We start from the raw sequence: 22675 nt of genomic DNA on the forward strand, positions 1-22675 counted from the left end.
GAGTTCGCCTGCCAAAGGAGCCAGCCTGCTTCCTGTAGCCGTCCCCACCCCATCCAGGCCACTTGCTGGATTTTATCACTCCCGATCCCTAGCTGCTCAGTCTCAGCTGGGAGGTCGCTGAGCCCAGCTCCCCTGAAAGAGCCAGCTACCCTGTGACACCTTGAAGCTCTCAGCAAGGCGGTAGTCATTGTGTGGAGGGATGGCCTGAGGGGAAACTGGAGGAGGGAGCCCGTCCATCAACCCACTGGAAGAAAAGAGCTACCTCTTCTCAACAAGCTCTAGGGTGCAACTGACCTGTTTAGGGCTGAAGGGATTTCTCAGAGAACACGGCTATTCCCTCCCCTTCTGCCCACCGCAGTGAGGTTTATTAGAGAGTGACTCAAGTCACTCGGGGTAGTTTAGTACCATGTCTGTTCCAATTTCTCAGGCTCCTTTAGCACGGGGAGTGTTACATGGGCCAGGCCTCTAGGCATGGTAGGGATCAAGAAATAAGACCTTGATAACTTATGTCTGTGGCTGGTGAGCCATGTTATAGGTTATCTGTACCAACCAGGTGCCTGAGGGACTTTCCTGTATAGCTGCCTCCTAATACAAATATTCCCTTTGTTTATACAACTTCATTGCAATTTACAGTCGAGCTATCTTGGCAGAATATGCTGACTTGCTATATTTTAACTCTGGCTTGGTCTGTAAATAATCTCTCCTGACTGATATGGAGATGGGGACATTTCTGTAGCCTTTGGCTAAGTTTCACTTGAAGCCAGCGTCTCTCGTTGGTTTCTATAGACCACATCAATAAAGTTTTCAAGAGCCCCTTTCTTCTAGCAGATCAACAATCCAAAAACGATTTGAAATTTGCAACCCAGGCAAGGGAGAAAAAACATGTAGGGAAAGACTGCAGCCCCAGCTGGATGAATCACTGCCCCAAAAAGGTTAAAAGAAAAGGAGTACTTGTGGCACCTTAGAGACTAACAAATTTATAGTAGGAGTAAGCAGAGAGCATGTAGGGAATGGGAAAAAGGGGTTGAGCAGCTAAGAAAGAGACATCATGGAGGTTAGCAAATGTAGGAATAAGGTGAGAAGTGCTAAAAGTCAAGCTGAATTAGCTCTTGCCGGGGAAATTAAAATAAATAATAAGGGTTTTTTTTAGTTTTATAAATAAAAAGAGAGTGATGAAGAATGAGGTTGGGCTGCTCTGCAGTGTGGATGGAAAGGAGATCAAAGATAATCTGGGTCTGGTCCAAAACCGAAATGAATATTTTGCCTTGGTTTTCAATGAGGATGATAATATGGAAAATGTGCATGAAGGCAGGACGGCTGATGGAAAGGAGTGTCTAGAAATGGAAATTACCACATCTGAGGTGGAAGAAAACGAAAAGAGCTTAATGCGCTCAAATCACAGGAACCAGATAACGTCCATCCCAGAATGCTGAAAGAACTGGCACATGAAATTGCTAGTCCAGTAGCAAAGATTTGTAATAAATCTACCTATTCAGGGCTAGTACCATATGACAGTAGAATCATAGAATATCAGGGTTGGAAGGGATCTCAGGAGGTCATCTAGTCCAACCCCCTGCTCAAAGTAGGACCAGTCCCCAACTAAATCATCCCAGCCAGGGCTTTGTCAAGCCAGGCCTTAAAAACCTCTAAGGAAGGAGATTCCACCACCTCCCTAGGTAACCCATTCCAGTGCTTCACCATCCTCCGAGGGGTTATGACTCCCAGGGTTATCTGCTATTTCTCCCTTCAACATTTCCTGGCCATTGCGGGGGCCTCGGGCACTGGGGCACCTCAGTCCCTCCTGTTCTCTTCCTGTGGTACATAACAGTCGAATCTCCTGTTGGCCGTAACGCTTTGGGCTCATGTCAGCTGTTGGGTTTAGGGTGTAGGGGCTGGGTGGTGTGGGTGGCCTGTGCTGTACAGGAGTCAAACAAGCGATCCGGTGGTCCCTTCCAGCCTAAATTCTGTGACTATCTGCACTACGTGCCATGAGAGTCTCAGTTTGCGCATTGGTTCTCCAAAGCTGAGCAATTGAGTACAAGGTGGGGGACCCACTGGACCCACTTATGCTGGACCTTACTGGACCCACTTATGCTGGTGAGAGAGACATGCTTTCGAGCTCTTCTTCGGGTCTGGACTTTGATGATGTCTAACATGCAGAGCTGGGGTCTTATCTCAGAAAAGATGTGAGAACAAATAGCCACAACCAGTCCCCCTTCCCCATGCTTTCCCCCCAGACCACCAGCCCATCGGGTCACCACAACCAGAGTTTGCACCATAAACGAAGACTTCATTCTTCTCTGTGGAATAATCGCAGCTTTCTCTTAATGTTCAAGGCTACTCGCTGACACCTCTAACTTTCTATTTTCTTTTCTTTTTTTTTCCTGATACAGGAAAACCTGTCTCAAGCGACTAATCAAAGGACCAGCCAAAATCAATTAGCTAGTAAAAGTGAATCATTAGCTCGAAGTCAAGACCTCAGTAAATATTGGCAGGCCTACTGTGCCAGTGACAGAACTGGAGGGCTGTTTCGTAATCAAGTTGGATAGGCTGGTCTCTTGCACGAGTGTATATACATGTAGATATAAACATACACATGGTACATGATCATTATCGGTGGGGAGCACTAAGAGAGCATCACCTCAGCTGAGCACTAACAGATTCGACACACATTAAACCACCACCTCCTCTCCACCAGGAAAATGATGGGTGTTTTTGTGCTTCTTTCTCTAGCAACATGGTGCTTTTCAGGTGAGTAATTCTTGCTGTACTGAGAGTCCTAGCCAGCTTCAAAAATATTAAGGTGTCTTCAAAGTGGAACATAGTCTCATTCTTAGAAGAGCTTTTTCTCTTCAAAAGATGGCACTGAAAAGACTTGATCTCCAGGGCCAAATATCCATACAGTCTTAAATGGGCGAATTATTTCTGCACCCTCAGTTTTGTGGGTAGAAGTAACTGCAGGTTCAGTTTCACACCTGTAATTAAGATGTGGGCACAGTGAAGGACATTAAATGTATAAGGGCCTGATACAAGGGCACAATCAGCTGTTAAGACATCAACTATTTATACTGAAGTATATTTTCAGTGATATCCTGTAGATCTCCATTTGGATCACAAAACACAGCCTGTAAAAAAGAAAAGAAAACCCCAACAAAACACCGTGTTACATTAAAAATAAGACACCTTATCCTCAATTACCAGCATGGTACCAAATTTCACACATGGTTTGTTTAGTTTAACAATCTGTTCACTGACAGTCACTCGGTTAGAAACCGCATGGAATTATTCCATAAAAGAGATTCGCACACTTAAAACCTGTTCCTGTCAATTAGTTGGCTTTGTTTTATGATTCTCTCTGTGATTTTCTTTCAGCTGTTGCCCGGGGCAGTGAGGTGAGTGGCAGATCTTTCTATTTATTCTCTGTCACTTTCTCCAGATCTCTGACCTAAGATAAATGGTTGGTGACCACACTGTGGCCGAGTGAATGAAAAACACTGCAACCTGCGGCTGTTTGTATAATGGTCACCAAAGACATTATTGGGGGATTATTGTCTTTTTACCAGATAATTTCAACAAATATTTTTGTTATCCCCAGATAATTCTAGAACTGAATGATACCTTAAATAAACAATGCGATGGATATAAACAATAGACGTATAATTTAGTGGAAGTGCGATATATATTTGACCAGCTCTGTAACAGTGAGAATAGTTGGGTGGTTCATCAAGCTGCATAGTTACCCCAGTGTTTTATATCTGGAAGAGTAAAACCTCGAGATTCAGATATTCTGTTTCCAAACAGTCAGACTGATGGAATTTTATTATTATATTTATTATTTTACCTAATACAACCTCTGCTTAGACCTTGTGAGGTACTTAAAACAACATGTAGCCACAGCATTGGAGAAACTATGAAAAAATCACAACGAGGGACTAGATCTTTAGTAAATTGATGTCTCTTGATGTTAGTACAGCCACATCAATTTACACCTGCAGGGAACCTGGCCTAAGGGTTTGTTTGTTTTTTAATATTGCACACATTGGAACAATAAGATTTGGTAGCATCTCTCTCTGCACATGTTGCATGCTGAAACAAATTTCTAGCCTCATTTAACCCTCTGGAAAGCATGTTTCAAAAATTCATTAGATTTTGCAGCTTCAGTTTAAGGCTCCATTTGTAATAACTCCTTAGTTTCAGTAGGGCATGGTTGCTTCCCACAGAATACAGGTCTGAGTGAATGATTCTTTGTCCAGCTGTGCATTTCTTCCTCCAGCATGAGAGAAAGCTACTGCAGAACAGACTCATGGATGGAAGAATAAGGTTAAAATATAGCCCTACTTTGCCTTATGGCAGAAGCTAAAAAGGCTGGAGGCACAGAGTGGGGAGATTACTCATGGGCACTATTTCATATTTAAATGGCTGCACCACTTCTATTGCTTGACATTGCTATTACAGGTAGACTGTAGTAAGTACCCCCGGGGTACTGCTGAGGATGGCAAAGTATTGATAGCCTGCCCATTTATCCTGGCTGAAGTCTGTGGCACGGATGGCGTCACTTACCCCAGCGAATGTGGACTGTGCGCACACAATTCGTAAGTACTGTACAGAGAACATTCCTTCCAAGTAACTAACAATGAACAAAAAGAACAGGAGGACTTGTGGCACCTTAGAGACTAACCAATTTATTTGAGCATAAGCTTTTGTGAGCTACAGCTCACTTCATCGGATGCATTCAATGGAAACTACAGCAGGGAGATTTTCCACTGAATGCATCCGATGGAGTGAGCTGTAGCTCATGAAAGCTCATGCTCAAATAAATTAGTTAGTCTCTAAGGTTCCACAAGTACTCCTTTTCTTTTTGCGGATACAGACTAACACGGCTGTTACTCTGAAACCTAACAATGAACAGAGCATCTGATGACAGCCTTTAGAAATACCATCATTTCTTCAGGCCTGTTCCTGTAAGTCTCTTAGGCCCTGTCCCTATTCTTTTTGCCCTGTTAGAGTACCCTGAGTTTCCTCTCCTTTCCCCTGTATGTGCTTAGCTGAGGGATCATGGAAGAGCCAGACTACAGCATCCCAAGGGAGCTGTGTGCTGACGGAGCAGAGGAAAGAATGGGCCATGGTATTCTGCTAAATGATACACTATAAGGAGATGTCACATGTCTGGTAACTAAAAGAATGATACGGTGTGGTGTTGTTGTAACCGTGTCGGTCCCAGGACATTAGAGAGACAAGGTGCGTGAGGTCATATTGTCTACTGGACCAACTTCGCTGGTGAGAGAGACGAGCTTTTGAGCTTACACAGAGAGCTTCTTCTTCTGCAGACCTGAAGAGCAGCTCAGTGTCGCGCGAAAGCTTGCCTCTCTCACCAACAGACGTTGTTCCAATAAAAGATATTCCCCCCCCCTCCCGCCTTGTCTCTAGAACGATGCTAGCCAGTGATGCTGATACTGCCCCATGGAAGGTGATAAATTAACTCCAATAGACCCCTCCTGTATCCCACACAGTACGTGTGAATCCGGTTTGTTTTACCAGCACCTTGACTGTAATGTGGAGAGTTACTTACTGAGCTCCTTAACCCCAATCTCCCTCTTCCAAAGAGCATGGGACCAATGTTAGCAAAAAGTATGATGGAAAATGTCAACAGAAAATTGTGCCGGTAAGTGTAATCTGATGTACAGTAGAGGTTAGATCCTGCTCCCAGTAATGTCAACAGAAAGACTCCTTTTGCCCTCAGTCAGTGAGAGATGATTTGGGCGCTAAATAGATGGCCCTAAGTGGTACCTAGACCATGTACTGTCCTTTTTCATAGGGGTGATCTTCAACCTAAATAAACAAAATGGCCATTTTCCATCTATTACACTCTAACGTCATAAGAAAGGGCAAGAGAAGAGGAATAGGGCCTGAGACGAGAAGCAGAAATATCCCAGTGCTGCAGAATTGTGCACACAATTCCTGTTCCCATAGCTGTCTCTTCTCACAGTAACAGGAGAAGCACCAAGCAGCCTGATTTAGGGCTATAGGAAGAGGAGACACAAGACTCCTGTATATATCAGTACACTGACTTCTTTGGATACTGGGATTTTCCAAGATCATACATTGGGAAGGCTGGAAAACACCCCATTTTCTGATCACAGGCAGGGCATTCAAAATACCCTTACTTGTCTCCCCAAACTCAGAAATAATTTCATGAATATGAGCCATAAGCAGACATGTTATTTGGTGAATTTATTTTTTTGCGTATTTGACTAGCTCTAAACCAATGCGAATAGTTTGGGCATCAAGAAACAAAACTACCCCAGGGCCATATGCTGGAGAAGGTAAAGCCCTGGGATCCAGATGCTTCATTTCTACCCAGTCAGCCTAATCAAATTCCATCTTCAGTTTCCCTGATATACTCTGTGCCTAGCCTGTGTGGGATACAGAAGGCGCAACCCTGGAGAAACTATGCAACAATAACTGAGGGGGCGTATCTTCAGCCAGTGTAAATTGACCTCTATCGATATCGTAGAGGCCTATGTAATTACAGCAGCTGAGACTAGAGGGTCAGGTTTTTTATATTTTACACACAGAAAGAAACAACAAGATCCGGAAGCCAGGTTCTAAACGTTTTGCATGGGCCACAACAAATTCTCAGCCTCATTTAACCATCTGGAGCCTCATTTAACTGTGAGCCATAATAAATAACTTACTAGATTTTGATATTGAGGCTTTGGTTTAAGGATCCACTCCTAGTACCATGTTAGACTTAACAGGGCTTGGGAACCTCACACAGAACAGGAGTCTGAGTGAGTGATTGATCCTTCCTCCCACGTGTGCATTTCTGCCTCTCCAACACGAGAGAAAGCTCCGGCAGACCTGCCTCTCCCCATTTCCAAGGGAAGCATAAGGGTACACGAGAACCCTCGTACCAAGGCTGGAAGCGCTGGGCGGGGCGGCTGGCCAGAAGCACTGTTTGGGTAACAAAGGCTGCACCGGTACTGCCACTGTGTTGCTGTTACAGTTTGATCGCAGTCAGCACCCCAGGGCTGTTGATGAGGATGGCAAAGTCCTGACTCGCTGCCCTAGGATCCTGGCTGAGGTCTGCGGCACAGATGGCGTCACTTCTCTCAGACAACATTCCTTCCGAGCATTTAACAATAGGCAGAGCCACTGAGAATAGCCTTTAAAATACCATCATTTCCTCTTAGGCCTATTTCTGTAGGTCACTAAACCCCTTGCCCTCCTCTTTGCCCCTATAGTCCACCCTGATTTTCCTCTCCAGGCCCCTATATGTGCTTAGCTGAGCTATCCTAGAAGAGCCAGACTACCGTGCCCAATTGTAGCAGGGGGCTCAGTGGTGACTGAACAGAGGAAAGAATGGACCAGAGTGTTTTTCCAGATGATACACTATAAGGAGACATCACTTGTCTGATAACCAATAGGATTACGCTAATCAGTGATGCTAAAATGTGATCAGCTGACTCAGTCAGGCACCTCCTGTATCCCACACAGTATGTGTGAGTTTGGTTAATTTTACCAGCATCTTCAGGGTTACAGGGAGAGTAACTCACTGATCTCCTTAACTCCCATCTCTCCCTCTTCCAGCGAACATCAGAAAAACGTTATAAAAAAACATGATGGAAAATGTGAACAGGAAATTGTGCCGGTAAGTGAAACCTGATGCACAAGAAGCACCAAATTCTAATCCCACTGATGTCAACAGAAAGACTCCTCTTGATGTCAGTGAGAGATGGGTCAGACACCACATGCCTAGACTAAATGGAGCATAGACTTTGTACTGGCCTTCTGCAAAGGACTGAATTTCAGTCCAATGACACGAAATGGCCATTATCTATACTCTATGCTACAGTGTCAGAAGAAAGAAAGAGGGCTAGAAAAGGAGTAGGGTTTGCGACAAGGAGCAAAAATGCCCCCGTTCTCTGGGAACGTCCACATAAATTCCTTTCCCATAGCAGCCTCTTCTCAGAGTATCAGGCTAAGCGCTGAGTGGCCAGTTTCAGGACTATGGGAAGGAAACACACAAGACCCCTGTATATTGCAGTGCATTCGTCTCATGGATACTGGGATTTTCCTTGATAATACACTGGGCAGGTTGCAACCACCTCATGTTCTGATCCTAGGCACAGCACCCATTCAACTGCAGTTAATAGAAATACATCTAATTAGAGCTGCTGAGGATCTAGCCTGAGGGGTTTTTTATATAATTTATAGAATAAAACAACAAGATCTGGAAGAATATTTCTTTCTACACGTTGGGCATGGGCTGAAACAAATTCTTAGCAACATTTAACTCTCCGGAGACTGGATCAGAAATGAAAAGATTTTGATTTTGAGGCATTGGTTAATGTTCCCTTTGCAATACCTAGTTAGTTTCAACAGGGCATGGATGCCTCACAAAGAATACACATCTGCAGGACTGCTGAAAGGGGGAGGCCAAAGGAGCACTTTGCCTTGAGTCCCCCATTTGAGAAGGTCCCAAACTGTGTGGCTTTGCCACATGGCTCAAGGTCTTACGGTGCTGCCCAGGTTTGGCCCAGCTGCCCCTCTATCATGCTGGAGTGATGGCTGGGCCAGACCAAAGCAGTGCTGAGACCCCTGAGCCAGGCCCAGAGCCACAGGACTGGAGCCACTCCTGCGCAGTGAGCGTGGGTGGACTCACTCTCCATGATCTTCCCCCCTGTGGTCATTTTTTGGAAGGGTGGGGGCCTCAGTTTCACATTTTGCCCCTGGCCTACAAAAACCTCTGCGCAGCCCTGCAAGTCTGAGGAACTGATTCTTCCTCCCATCCACGACTTCCTTCCCCTCCAGCACAAGAGAACACGAGTAAATTCCTGCAGAACGACTCCCCCCATTGCCAAGGGAAGAATATGTTCAAAATAGGGCCCTTGTGCATCTGGTGGCTGAAGGGACAGAGGCTGAAGGCCCCGGGTGGGGGAGTCGCTCTGAAGCACTATTTCATACAACAGCAGCCACACCGGCGCAATTTCTGTGTTGCTTTTACAGTTTGATTGTGGTCAGTACCCCAGGATTAAAGCTGAGGATGGCAAAGTTCTGATACGCTGCCCAAGGATCCTGGCTGAGGTCTGTGGCACAGATGGCGTCACTTACCCGAATGAATGTATGCTGTGTGCCCATAACCTGTGAGTACTTTACACAGAACATTCCTTCGGAGTACTTCCTGGGCAGAGCTCCTGAGAACAGCCTTTATAGATACCATCATTTCTTCATAGGCCTATTTCTGTAGGCCTTTTAGCCCCGGCCCCATTCTTTGCCCCTCCAATGTACTCTGACTTTTCTCCTCTGCTTCCCACTACTCCCACTAACCCTCACTCCCACCATATATCCCATCAGGATATCATTAAAGAGGCAGGCTACAAAGCTAGACTAACTGGTCTATAATTCCCCAGGTCCTCTTCCTTTCCATTTGTAAAGATAGGCACTCTGTTTCCTCTTCTCAGTCCTCTGGGACCTTGGCCCTCCACCATGAGTTCTTGACAGTAACCAGTAATGGTTCAGAGACTCCTTCAGTTAGTTCCTTCCTGAATTTCATCAGCCCTGCCAACATGAATACATCTAACTTATCTAAATATTCTGGGCTGTCCCTATTCTGTCTTGTGTTCTTTCCCTCTTTTTGTTCATATTGATTGTGAAGCATCTGGTCACAATTAACCCTTTTAGTGAAGACTGTATCATACACTATAAGGAGAAGTCACATGTCTGGTAACTTATGGGAAGATACAAGTTGTTGACACTCATACTGCCTCATAGAAGGTGATAAATTAACTCAGTAAGACACTGCCTGTATCCCATACAATATATGTGAGATTGCACCATTTTACCGGCTCTTGACTGTAACAGGTACAGTTACTCACCGAGCTCCCTAACTCCAGTTTCTCCCTCTTCCAGAGAACACAGGGAAAACATTAACAAAAAGCATGATGGAGAATGCAAACATGAAATCGGCCTGGTAAGTGTAACATGAAGCAAAATTACAGCCAGATCCTACTCCCATTGATGTCAATGGACAGAATCCTGTTGACTTCAATGAGAGCTGGTTCAGGCATTGTATGAATGGACTCATGGGGTGTGCCTTGCCTTATACACAGGGCTGGATTTCATCCTAAATACACAAAATGGCCATTCTCCATATACTACAGTATTACCTCATAACAAAAGGAGATAGAAGAGGAGCAACATATGAGACAAGTAGCAGAAATATCCCAGTGCTGCAGAATTGTGCACTTAACACCTGTTCCCATAGAAGTCTCTTCTCATAATAGCAGGCTAAGCACTGAGCAGCCTGATTTAGGACCATGGGAAGGGGAGACACAAGACCTCTGTATATATCAATGCTTTGACCTCTTTGGATACTGGGATTTTCCAAGATCGTACACTGAGAAGGTTGGAAAACACCCCGATTTCTGCTCCCAGGCAGGGCACCCTGTGTGCAGCGGGATTCCAAACACCCCGGCTGTTGTCCATAACCATAAAAATAATTTGATGAATAGCAGCAATAATCATTCCAAATCATTGGATTCAAGTATCTTTTATGTATTTGTCCATCTCTAAACCAAAGGGATTAGTCAGGGCCATCAAGAAGTTAAATGACCCACATGCCATCAATCTGAAAGAGTAAAACCCTGGGATTCAGCTCTTCCAATTTCCTAGTCAGAGGGATGGAATTTCATTTTTTCTGTTACCCTATACAGTCTGTGCTTAGACCGTGTGTGGTTCACAGAGCAACAGCCAGACTCTTTGTTGGAGAAAACATGAACAAATAACACAGAGGGGACAGCTGGGGTGAATCGATTTACACACGCAGAGGAGCTGATCTGAGGGTTTCTATATGGTGCAGATTGGAACAGCAAGATCTCGAAACCTTTTTGTCTCTGCATGTTTGGCTGGCATTGACACAAATTCTTAGCCCCATTTAACCCTCTGGAGACTGGATCATAAATGACAACTCCCTAGATTTTGAATATTGGGATATTGGTTTAAGGATCCACTTCTAATACCTAGTTACGTTCAATATACCGTGAGTGCCTCCTAGAAAATATGAGTCTGAGGGAATGATCCTTGCTCTCCAGCATGAGAGAAAACACCTAGAACCCACTCACCCGGTTTTCAATAGAAGAATAAATTTAACATTTAACCCTAGTTTGTATTGTGGGAGATGCTCTGAGGCCTGGAGGCCCAGAGTGGGGAGATTACTCATGGGCACTATTTCTTATAACAAAGGCCACACTGGTACTATTGATGTATTATTTTTACAGCTTAATTGTAGTGAGTACCACCGTGGCACAGTCCTGATATCCTGCCCAAGGATCCTGGCTGAGGTCTGTGGCACAGATGGCATCACTTACCCCAATGATTGTATGCTCTGTGCCCATAACTTGTAAGTACTGTACATCACCCATTCTTTCTGAGTACTTAACAATGGGCAGAGCTCCTGATTGTGGCCTGTATAAATATCCTCATTTCTCCATAGACGTGTTTCTATAATTCCCTTATACAGGGACCCTCCTCTCTGCCCATCCAGGGTACTCTGAGTTTCCTCCCCTTGTCCTGTCTGTGCTCAGTGGGGCTATCATGGAAGAGCCAGAGCACAACCCCCAGAATTCAGTAGTGGGATGACTGGTGCTTGGCCATTCAGGAAAGAATGGGCCAGAATATTATTCCAAATGATACACTGTAAGGAGGCGTCACATATCTGCTAACCAATAGCATTACACTAGTCAGAGATGTAGCTACTGCCCTGTAGCTGGTGATAATCTAACTCAGACGCTTCCTGGATCCCATCCAATCTATGGGAGTTTGGTTCATTTTACCAGTGCCTGGAGGGTGACAGGAAGAGTACTTCACTGAGCTCCCTCACGCCAGTCTTTCCCTCTTCCAGGGAACACCGGACCAGTGTTGGCAAAAAGCACGACGGCAGGTGCAAAGAGAAAACAGCTGCGGTAAGTGAAACCTGTTGCACAGTAAGTGGCCGAACCTCCTTCTATTCATACCAATGGAGCGACTCCAACCTATTTACTTCAGTGAGGGAAGGGTCACATACTATATGCATGGATTTAGGCGATGCATAGACCACGTGCTGCCTTAGTATCTAGGGATCAGTTTCACCCTAACAACGCCAAATGGCCATTATCCATATCCTGCAATATAAAAAGGGAGACCGAAGGTGAACCGGATCTGAGATAAGGAGCATAAAGGCCCTAGTGCTGCAGAACTGTGAAACAAACCCTATTCACGCAACAATCTCTTCTCCCAGTGTCAGGCGACGCGTTAACAGCCGGCTTTGGGACTGAGGAGAGGACACACAAGACCCCTGGTTTATATTCACCTTGGTGGATACTGGGATTTTCTGAGCTAATGAGTTGGGCAGGTAGTAAAAACCCCTGTGTTGTGACACCAGGCAGGGCAGTCTGAGTGCAGGAGGATTCAAAACATCCACTCTTGTTTTTGAGCAATAATCAGAACAAATCATTATTTTTTTACCTATTTGACAAGCTCTAAACCTGAGGGAATTGTTTGGGCCATCAAGAAGCAAAAACAACCACAGTTCTAGATAATTGAAAGAGTAAAACCCTGGGATTCAGACACTCCATTTCCATACAGTCAGAATGAAGGAATTTCTGTCTTTTCTCTTTTTTTGTTACTATCTGTGCTTAGACCATATGAGGTACATAGAGTAACGTGCAGACACCACACCGGAGAAAGCATGAAAATTACCACCAAAGAGCCATATACTCATCTGTTGTAAATCAACTATCTAAATCAACTATCACTGCCATCAACAGAGCTAGGTCAATTTACAGCAGCTGAGAATCTGCCCCAGGTTTTCTTATATCATACAAATACAACAAATCTGGCAGCATATTTCTTTCTGGATGTTCTGCATGAACTGAAACAAATTCTTATCATTTCTCTCTCTGGACACTGGATCATAACTGAAATCTCACTAGATTTTGAGTTCTGAGGCTTTGAGTAAATGCACCACTTGGAATACCTATGGGTGTGTCCCACAGAATACAGGTCTGAGTGAAGAAGCCTTCCTCCCAATTGTGCATTCCTTCCCCTCCAGCAGGAGAGAAAACTACAGTAGCACTGAGTAGCCCTCTTTCCTGTGGAACAATAAGTTTTAAACATAACCCTAATTTCTCCTGTGATAAACACCAGAAAGGCTGGAGACACGGGGGGTGACTCATGGGGCACCATTTCATAGATCGAAGGATGCAACAATTCTATTGCTGTGTTACTTTCCCAGCCTGAGTGCACTTCACACCGCAGGACTACTACTGACGATGGCAAAGTACTGCTCGTCTGTCCCAGGATCCTGGAACCAGTGTGTGCCACAGATGGGGTCACTTATGCCAATGAATGCGAGATGTGTGCCCATAACCTGTAAGTACTGTACAGAGAGCATTTCTTCTGAGTGATTAACAAAGAGCCAAGCTCCTGAAAACAGCCTTTATAAATATCTTTCATAGCCTGTTTCTGGAGGTCTCTTAGCCCTTGACCCTACTTCTTTATCCATTTAATCTGCCTTGAGTTTTCTCTCCTGACCCTGCATTGGCTCACTGGGGAAACATGGAACGGCCAAATGACGCCCCCCCTTACCCCCCGAATGCAGCAGGGGGCTAAGTGATGATTGAACAAAGAAAAGAAAGGGCCAGAATGTTACTCCAAATGATACAATAGAAAGAGACGTCACATATCTGGTAAAGAATAGGATTATACTGGACTCAGTGTTGCTGGTACTGCCTTGTAGAAGGAGATAAACTAATTCAATCAGATGCCACCTGTACCGCCCCCCCACAGTATATGGGAGATTGGTTCATTCTACCACTGCCCTGAGTGTAGCAGGGAGAGTTACCCACTGAGCTCCCTAATTCCAGTCTCTTCTCTTCCAGAGAACATGGGACCAATGTTAGCAAAAAGCACGATGGGAAATGCAAACAGGACGTTGTGCCGGTAAGTGTAACCTGATGCAAAACAAGGGCCAAACCCGACTCCCAGTAATGTCAGTGGAAAGACACCTCCTAACCTCAGCGAGAGATGGCTCAGACACAATACTCATGGATTCAAGTGGTGCCTAGAGTTTGTAGGGATCTTCTGCAAGGGGGTGAATTCACCCTAACTACATGAAATGGCCATTATCTATATACATCAGCGTACTGTCAGAAGAAAGAAAGAGGGATACAAGAGGAATGGGCTTTGAGATGATCCTGTGCTCTGGAAATATGAACAGATATCCCATTCCCATAGCAGTCTTCTCACAGTACCAGGCGAAGCACTGAGCAGCCAGTTTTAGGACTAGAGGAAGGGGAGACACAAGTCCCCTGTATAGATTAGTGCATTCCTCTCCTTTGATACTGGGATTTCCAAGAAAATAAACTGGGCAGGTGAAAAAGCCCCTGTGTTCTGATCACTGTCAGGGCATCCTACATGCAGGGGGAATGAACAAATACAGAAATCATTGGATGAACATGACCACTAATAATAAAAAAAAGATTGGATTGATTTATTTTGTATAGGCTGACCAGCTCTAAACACAGCAATAGTTTGGCCATCAAGAAACAAAACATCCCCAGTGCTTTATATTTGAAGGAGCAAAACCCTGGGATTTAGATATGCCATTTCGATACAGTCAGATGGATGGCATTTTTTTTCCTGGTACAATCTGTGCTTAGATGGTATGAGATACACAGAGCAACAGGCAGACACCTTGTCGGAGAAACTATGAAAATATTACAACAAAGGGCTAAACGGACTCCCACTGAAGTGCACAGAGCTCCATCAATTTACACTAGCTGAGGCTCTCGCCTGAGGGTTTTTCATATTTTACAGAATGAAACAAGATCGGGTAGCATATTTCTCTCTCCCTGTTTTAATGGGCTGAACCAATTTCTTAGCCTCATTTAACCCCCTGGAAAATGGATCATAAATGAAAACTTATTAGATTTTTGAGGCTTTGGTTTAAAGCTGCACTTCTGATTCCTATTTAAGTTCAACAGGGCCTAGACTGAGTGAATGATCCTTTCTCCCACCTGGGCATTCCTTACTCTCCAGCATGAGAGAAGGGGAGAGAACTACTCACACCACATTCAATGGAAGAAGAAGTTTAAAGTATAACCCTAGTCTGTCGTTCAGCAAAAGCTACAACAGCTGGAGGCTCAGAGTGGGGAGGTGACTCGTGGGCACCACGGTGATTGCTTGACGTTGCTGTTACAGGTGGATTGTAGTAAGTACCCCCGGGGAACTACTGAGGATGGCAAAGTTCTGACAGCCTGCCCACTTCTCCTGGCTGAGGTCTGTGGCACAGATGGCATCACTTACCCCAACGAATGCAGGCTGTGTGCCCATAACTCGTAAGTACTGTGCAGAGACCATTCCTTCTGAGTTACTCACAGTGGGCGGAGCTCCAGATACCAGCCTTAATAAAAACCAGAATTTCTTCATAGACCTCTTTCTGCCGATCTCTTAGCCCCTGGTCCTCTTCTTTGCCTCTCCAGTCTATTCTGAGTTTCCTCCCCCGCCCCTTGCATGTGCTCAGTTGGGCTATCATGGAGGGGACAGACTACCACCCCCAGAGTTCAACGGGGGGCTGAGTGGTGATTGAGCAGAGGAAAGAATGGGCCGGCATGTTATTCAAATGGATACACTGTAAGGAGACGTCACATGTCTAGTAACAAATAAGAATATACTGTTAAGAGATGCTTATCCTGCCTTGTCACAGGTGATAAGGCATCTGACTGAGATAGTTTCTGAATTCCAGACAGTATATGTGAGTTTGTGTCATTTTTAATCAGCAGCTATGGTGTAACAGGATGAGCCTAAGCTCCTAACTTCAGTCTCTCCCTCTTCCAGGGAACATGGAACCAGTGTTACCAAGAAACACCATGGGAAATGCAAACAGGAAACTGCAATGGTAAGTGACACCAGATGCAAAAGAAGGACCAGATCCTACTTCCGTGGATGGCATTGGAAAGGCTCCCCTTGACTTCAGTGAGAGATGGTTCAGGCACTATCCACATTGCCCTCGTGTGGGTCTTCTTCCCAGGGATGAATTTCAGCTAGCTACACCAAATGGCTATTATCCATAAACCGCACTGAGATCAGGGGAAAGGAGGGGAGAGAGGAGAGGAATGGGATATGAGCTCAGCAGCAGCAATGCCCCAGTGCTGCAGAAATGTGAACTTCCCCATAGCATCTCTTCTCATCTCTTCTCACAGTATCAGGCTAAGCTCCGAGCAGCCTGATTTAGGACCATGGGAAGGGGAGACACAGGACCCCTGTATATATCAGCACAGTGACCTCTTTGGATACTGGGATTTTCCAAGACAATACACTGGAAAGTCCCATATGTTCTGATCACAAGCAGGGCACCCTGTGTAGAGGGCATTCTAAACGCCTGCTGTTACCCTCGTACATGTGGTCAGCAGATGTTGCTTAGGTCAAAGTGGGAGAACAAGCTTTATTTTTATAGTAACTCCTCCCAGCAGGGAGAGGCGAGTGGATAAGTCAATTATCAGATTCTTAGATGGCAAAGTGAATTTTTTTAGTGCAGGAATAGATTATTATTGCTGTAGCACCCAAAGCCCCATTTGTTGCTACGTGCTTTACAAACATGCTGTTCCTCTTCTGCGTGCAGGTTGACTGCAGTGATTACGTTACACCCAGCCCCAGCTGCACGCAGGAGAACATACCCCATTGCGGCTCTGATGACAAAACCTACGGCAACAAATGTCTATTCTGCAGTGCAGTTGCGTACGTACAGAACTAAATCTCTTCTTCTAAATAATTAAAGTGATTAATCAATCTATCTATCTGTAAGAGGCATAAGTAAAGTTCCCATACTTCACATTTGCCTGTTTCCTTATGTATGTGGTCATGTTGATTTTGACAGAAGCGGATCTCCAGATGTCACGAACTGCAGATCTGCAATGAGTTTTACCTGTTTGGCCTAGAGTTTCAGTATGTCATGAAAAATATTTCACAAACGCTTCTTGTTCCTGATGAAGGAGCGAAATCTTTCACTTTTCTTTGAATGCTAAGCATGGATGGAAATAGCTGTTGAGATTCTATTACTTTGAATGGTCTGCCATGCTGTGCTAAGACCCTATCAGAGACTTCCAGCGCTACTCGAATGAAGAGACCTATATTAGCATCCTGCGTGCTCCATCTCTGATCCAGTTCTCTCTCTCTTCCCCTCCAGGGAAAGCAATGGGACTCTCACCTTGAGCCATTTTGGAGAATGTTGAATCCTCAGAGGTGCTGAGCCCTGAGAGAGAGCCCTCCTTTGCTTCACTTCCCATTGGCATAGCCTTCATAAAGACCCATCCTCAGCACAGCCGGCATCCTGGGGGCTCTTGATTTCTCCTGAGTTTCTTGTTCAATAAAACAAAACTCACCAGCATTTCTTTGTCCTGTTTTATCACCGTGTCACATACCACGTTTCTTTCCGGGTTGTTGAGTGACGATGCCAGAGAGAACAGAAAGTGTGAATCTGTGCTAGAAACGGATTGTTTGTTTGACGTTCTACTCCCTCTAGGATGTAACTTCCAGAGAGGCAGCCACTTCCTTCCATCAGTGTCATACGGGATAGCCGGAAAATGTAGCCACATCAAATACATTGTCTCATGATTTTACATGGAATTTAACCTCAAGCTACAAAGATAACAGGATCACAATACTGTAGTGAGCTCATGCAGACATCTGACATCTTCCCTGTGTTCAACCTCATAGCTATATACATGAAATTATAACCTATAACCTTACTATAACATTCCTGTAACAATTACTATAACCTCCCTATAACAACCATGCTCAGTGCATTATGAGCCTTCCGAAGACATCCAACATGACAAACTTTGCATTGGATACCACACAATCATTTTATAAAGATGAAGGTGGGGGTGTAGGGTGTTCACCCAAGGTACAGAGCAATACAATAATATGGTTGGATGATCTGCACACCTGCATGTGTGTGTGTATATATATGTGTGTGTATGTGTGTGTGTGAGTTGCACCTGTGGAGAAACACAAAAAGATTAACTCCCGAGCTGAGCACTACCAGACTCACCACAGACCAAACCACCACCTCCACTGTGAACGCAACAAGGTGTCTTTGTGCTTTTCACTCTGGCACTTTCCTGCTTCTCAGGTGAATAAGTCCTGCAGTATTGCACAGCCCTGGGTCTGACATTCTCTGCCTCTGGATGATTTGGGCTGGGCCCTGGGTCTCTTCAGAAACATTACAGTGTTCTCGAAGCGGAGGAACATCTCTCCCTGTGAAGAGCTATTTTGTCTCAGAAAGATGGCACTGACAAGACTTGACATCCAGAAAGCCTTTGACAAGGTCCCTCAGCAAAGGCTCTTATGCAAAGTAAGCTGCCATGGGATAAGAAGGAAGGTCCTCTCAGAGCCCCCTCCCACCCCCCAATGTTCCTCAGACGTTCTTGTCAACTGCTGGAAATGGCCCACCTTGATTATCACTACAAAAGGTCCCCCCTGCTCTCCTGCTGGTAATAGCTCACCTTAAGTGATCACTCTGGTTACAGTGTGTATGGTAACACCCATTGTTTCATGCTCTCTATGTATATAAATCTCCCCACTGTATTTTCCACTGAATGCATCCAATGAAGTGAGCTGTAGCTCATGAAAGCTTATGCTGAAATAAATTTGTTAGTCTCTAAGGTGCCACAAGTCCTCCTGTTCTTTTTGCGAAGACAGACTAACACGGCTGTTACTCTGAAACCAAAAAGAAAAGGAGTACTTGTGGCACCTTAGAGACTAACCAATTTATTTGAGCATAAGCTTTCGTGAGCTACAGCTCACTTCATCAGATGCAGCGGCAGTCAAAAAAGTGAACAGAATGCTGGGGATAATTAAGAAAGGGATAAATAATAGGTCAGAAAATATCATATTGCCTCTATATAAATCCATGGTATGCCCACATCTTGAATACTGCGTGCAGATGTGGTTGCCCCATCCCAAAAAAGATATACTGAAATTGGAAAAGGTTCAGAAAAGGGCAACAAATATTATTCCGCATATGGAACGGCTTCCATATGAGGAGAGAATAATAAGACGGAGACTTTTCAGCTTGGAAAAGAGACGGTTAAGGGGAGATATGTTTGAGGTCTATAAAATCATGACTGGTGTAGAGAAAGTAGATAAGGAAGTGTCGTTTACTATTTCTCATAACACAAGAACTAGGGGTCACCAAATGAAATTAATAGGCAGCAGGTTTAAAACAAATAAAAGGAAGTATTTTTTCACACAACGCACAGTTAACCTGTGGAACTCCTTGCCAGAGGATGTTGTGAAGGCCAAGACCATAAGAAGGATGCAAAAAAGAACTAGATAAATTCAGGGAGGATAGGTACATCAATGGCTATTAGCCAGGATGGGCAGGGATGGTGTCCCTAGTCTCTGTTTGCCAGAAGCTGGGAATGAGTGACAGGGGCTGGATCACTTGATTATTCCCTGTTTTGTTCATTCCCTCTGGGGCACCTGGCACAGGTCACTGTTGGAAGACAAAAAGAAAAGGAGTACTTGTGGCACCTTAGAGACTAACCAATTAATTTGAGCATGAGCTTTCGTGAGCTACAGCTCACTTGATCGGATGCATACCGTGGAAACTGCAGAAGACATTATATACACACAGAGACCATGAAACAATACCTCCTCCCACCCCACTGTCCTGCTGGTAATAGCTTATCTAAAGTGATCATCAAGTTGGGCCATTTCCAGCACAAATCCAGGTTTTCTCACCCTCCGCCCCCCCCCACAAACTCACTCTCCTGCTGGTAATAGCCCATCCAAAGTGACCACTCTCTTCACAATGTGTATGATAATCAAGGTGGGCCATTTCCTGCACAAATCCAGGTTCTCTCACTTCCTCACCCCCCTCCAAAAACCACACACACAAACTCACTCTCCTGCTGGTAATAGCCCATCCAAAGTGACCACTCTCTTCACAATGTGTATGATAATCAAGGTGGAAGACAGGATACTGTGCTAGATGGACCCTTGGTCTGACTCAGTAGGGCCATTCTTATGTTCTTAATTTCAGCACAGACTTAAATGGGCTATTATTTTTGCACCCACAGTTTTGTGGGTTCAAATAACTGCAGGTGCAGTTCCACACCCATAATTAGTTGTGGGCACAATCATAGAGTCATAGGAGTGGAAGGGACCTTGAAAGGTCATCTAGTCCAGTCCCGTGCACTCCTGGCAGGACTAAGTATTATCTAGACCATCCCTGACAGGTGATTGGAAATTTTAAAGAGAAAGTTAAACAATGATGGAGATTCCACAACCTGTCTAGGCAATTTATTCCAGTGCTTAACCACCCTGACAGGAACTGGGTATCTGGGTGCTGGAGACAGGAGCACTTCTTAAGCTGTTTTCACTTTAGTCTGCAGCTTTGGGGGACAGGGTTCGAACCCGGGTCTGTGTCTACAGCAGGCTAGTGTATCTGGTTTAACAAGGCAGGGTTCTGGAGTCCCAAGCTGGCAGGGAAAATAAGCTCAGAGGTAGTAGTCTCAGCATATCAGGTGGCAATCCCAAGGGGGTCTCTGTGACCCAACCTGTCACAGCCTCATTTAACCCTCTGGAGAGTGAAGAATAATGGAAAACTCATCAGATTTTGAGTTGTGGTTTCAATCTAGTAACTTTCAACAGTGTCTGGGTGTCTCAGACAGAATACCAGTCTGAGGGAATGGTCCTTCCTCCCTGCGCAGCATCCCTTGCTCTCCCGCGGGAAAAAAGTAGGGCGTATGCTGTGTGCCCATAACTTGGTCAGTTCTGTTTATAGAACATCCTAAATCTCCTGAGGCCCAGTCCTGCGCTTTCACTGCAAGACCCTCCTTCCTCATTAGTCAACTTTTCAAACCAGGGCCCAGAGAAATATTCATTCTATCCCTCCTCTCTGCCAGGCCATGAAGCCCTGCACCCCCTTTCCTCACGAGCCCCAGGGAACAATTTGCACACCTAGCCCACTGTCCTTAGCAGATAGAAGTTAGAGCCTGGAGTAGTTTTCAGATAAACATTTCCTTGTCCGTCACTGAGCAGGATGCATTCCTTAGTGCTTGGGGCAGCCCCACCCCCAGCCACCGCTGCTCCCCGGCTCCAAAAACAACATCAGAGGGTGTTTTCACAATCACAGTGGCCAGTGTCTATGTGTGGGCGTGAGCTCCGTTGGCGTGCATTGTTACGGCACACGCAGGTCTAACAGACTGAACGCCGGGCTAACCAGCCACCTCCACCATGAAAATCGCGGGTGTCTTTGTCCTCCTCACTCTGGCCCTTCTCTGCTGCTTCTCAGGCGAGTCGCTTTCACTGTAGCTGGTAGAAAGTCCCGTGTGACGCTCTGAACACTGGAAATCACGACTGATAACAGGAAAGGCTCAGTGTCACCACGGTATTCAATTATATTGTTCATTAGCAATCACTGACATCCTGGCAGCAGTGTGCAAGGCACAGTCCCGGAACCGAGTACGTACCAATCTTAATGGGCCCTGCTCCCTTTATAAGGATTGGGAAGTTAGTAGAATTGGAGAAGTGGCTCAGTCTAATGGGAGCTGATTTCTTCCTAAGAGATATTACTGCTGACCCTGGACAGTGGACTCCCTGCACTGTAACGTCCCTGAGTTGTCCCAATTGACCTAGTGGAGGGGGGACTCTGGTACTTGTAGTTTGAAAGGAAATTCCAGCAGCATAAGCAGTTTTCCATGATTGGAGGGGACAGCGGGCTACCCCGATGGGAGGAAGTGGGGATGGTGCTGGCTCTGTAGCCTCCCAGGTGCATTGTGGAGCAGCGGTGGGTCTGGCTGTTCCGACAGTCACTCTGCACAGAATTCCTCCTGCCCCATCCCCGCCCCCCCAAGGAGTAAGCAGAGTAAAGGAATGCCATCCCAGTTAGCTTACACTGCTCAGGGGTCCTCTCCACGATCCAAACCTCCCTTGGGGGGAGGGGGTGTGTGTGTTTCAGGGCGAGGAAGATGAGCAAGCCTGGGAGGAGGACACTTGAAGAAGCCATGCTGGCAGGGGAGCTGAAGGGCCTGGGAAGCAGGACAGAGGTGCTGGGACTCTGCAAGTTTCCAAAGATCAGCACAGACCTCAGGTGCCCCATGTCATTTCCACTGAGCAGGGCAAAGCATGGGGCAATTCCAATGAAAGTCTGTGAGTGGAAACTCCTGGGGCCGGATTCTGCTCTTCGGTCCCGTGGTCTGTGCCATTACCCAGCTGTCAATGAGAGCAGAGTCTGGCTCTCTGGAGGTTTCTCCCATGGGAAGGGTGAGCGGCTCCTCAGATTTCAGACGTGCCAACACTATTTTGAAACGTCTTGTTTGAAATGCATTTTGTTTGCTGATCAGTAGGACCCAGAAAAATCTGCTATGCTAAATCATCAAAAGTTCTCTTGCTATTCACTAATCTAGCTCCCTCCAGGGCCACTAGTACAGGAAACATTCGGTCTGTCTGGGTGTTTTATGCCACACTCATCACAACAGTAGCTTGTCTGTCATTCCCTAATATTTCCCAGGTTAGAAAACTCCATTCAGTTATTCTGCAAACCAGTTAGCACATGATATGTAATTATCTCAGTCCTTCTGCATCCTTTTATATTTCTGCTTCTGTTTTGGTTCCAGGTATTGCTAGC

At 45.4% G+C, this 22675-nt stretch overlaps 1 protein-coding gene across 1 annotated transcript; it reads left to right on the forward strand.

The window, feature by feature from the left end:
* The first annotated feature begins 2705 nt into the window (after positions 1-2705).
* Positions 2706-17306, forward strand: LOC140915501 (ovoinhibitor-like). The gene is made up of 14 exons (XM_073355179.1): positions 2706-2751; positions 3373-3392; positions 4456-4592; positions 7591-7651; positions 9010-9146; positions 9913-9973; positions 11280-11401; positions 11903-11963; positions 13274-13410; positions 13920-13980; positions 15241-15377; positions 15877-15937; positions 16661-16776; positions 17225-17306. The coding sequence occupies exons 1-14, from the start codon at positions 2706-2708 to the stop codon at positions 17268-17270; spliced, it is 1203 nt and encodes a 400-aa protein (XP_073211280.1). The 3' UTR covers positions 17271-17306.
* The last annotated feature ends 5369 nt before the right edge of the window (positions 17307-22675 follow it).

Source organism: Lepidochelys kempii, chromosome 8 (assembly GCF_965140265.1).
Source record: "Lepidochelys kempii isolate rLepKem1 chromosome 8, rLepKem1.hap2, whole genome shotgun sequence".
NCBI classification, from domain to species: domain Eukaryota; kingdom Metazoa; phylum Chordata; order Testudines; family Cheloniidae; genus Lepidochelys; species Lepidochelys kempii.

Coding starts and splice junctions, on each gene's coding strand:
- LOC140915501 (XM_073355179.1), top strand. CDS start 2,706: ATGGGTGTTTTTGTGCTTCTTTCTCTAGCAACATGGTGCTTTTCAG. Junction 3,393..4,455: donor CTGTTGCCCGGGGCAGTGAG/GTGAGTGGCAGA, acceptor TTGCTATTACAG/GTAGACTGTAGTAAGTACCC. Junction 15,378..15,876: donor AGGCTGTGTGCCCATAACTC/GTAAGTACTGTG, acceptor TCCCTCTTCCAG/GGAACATGGAACCAGTGTTA.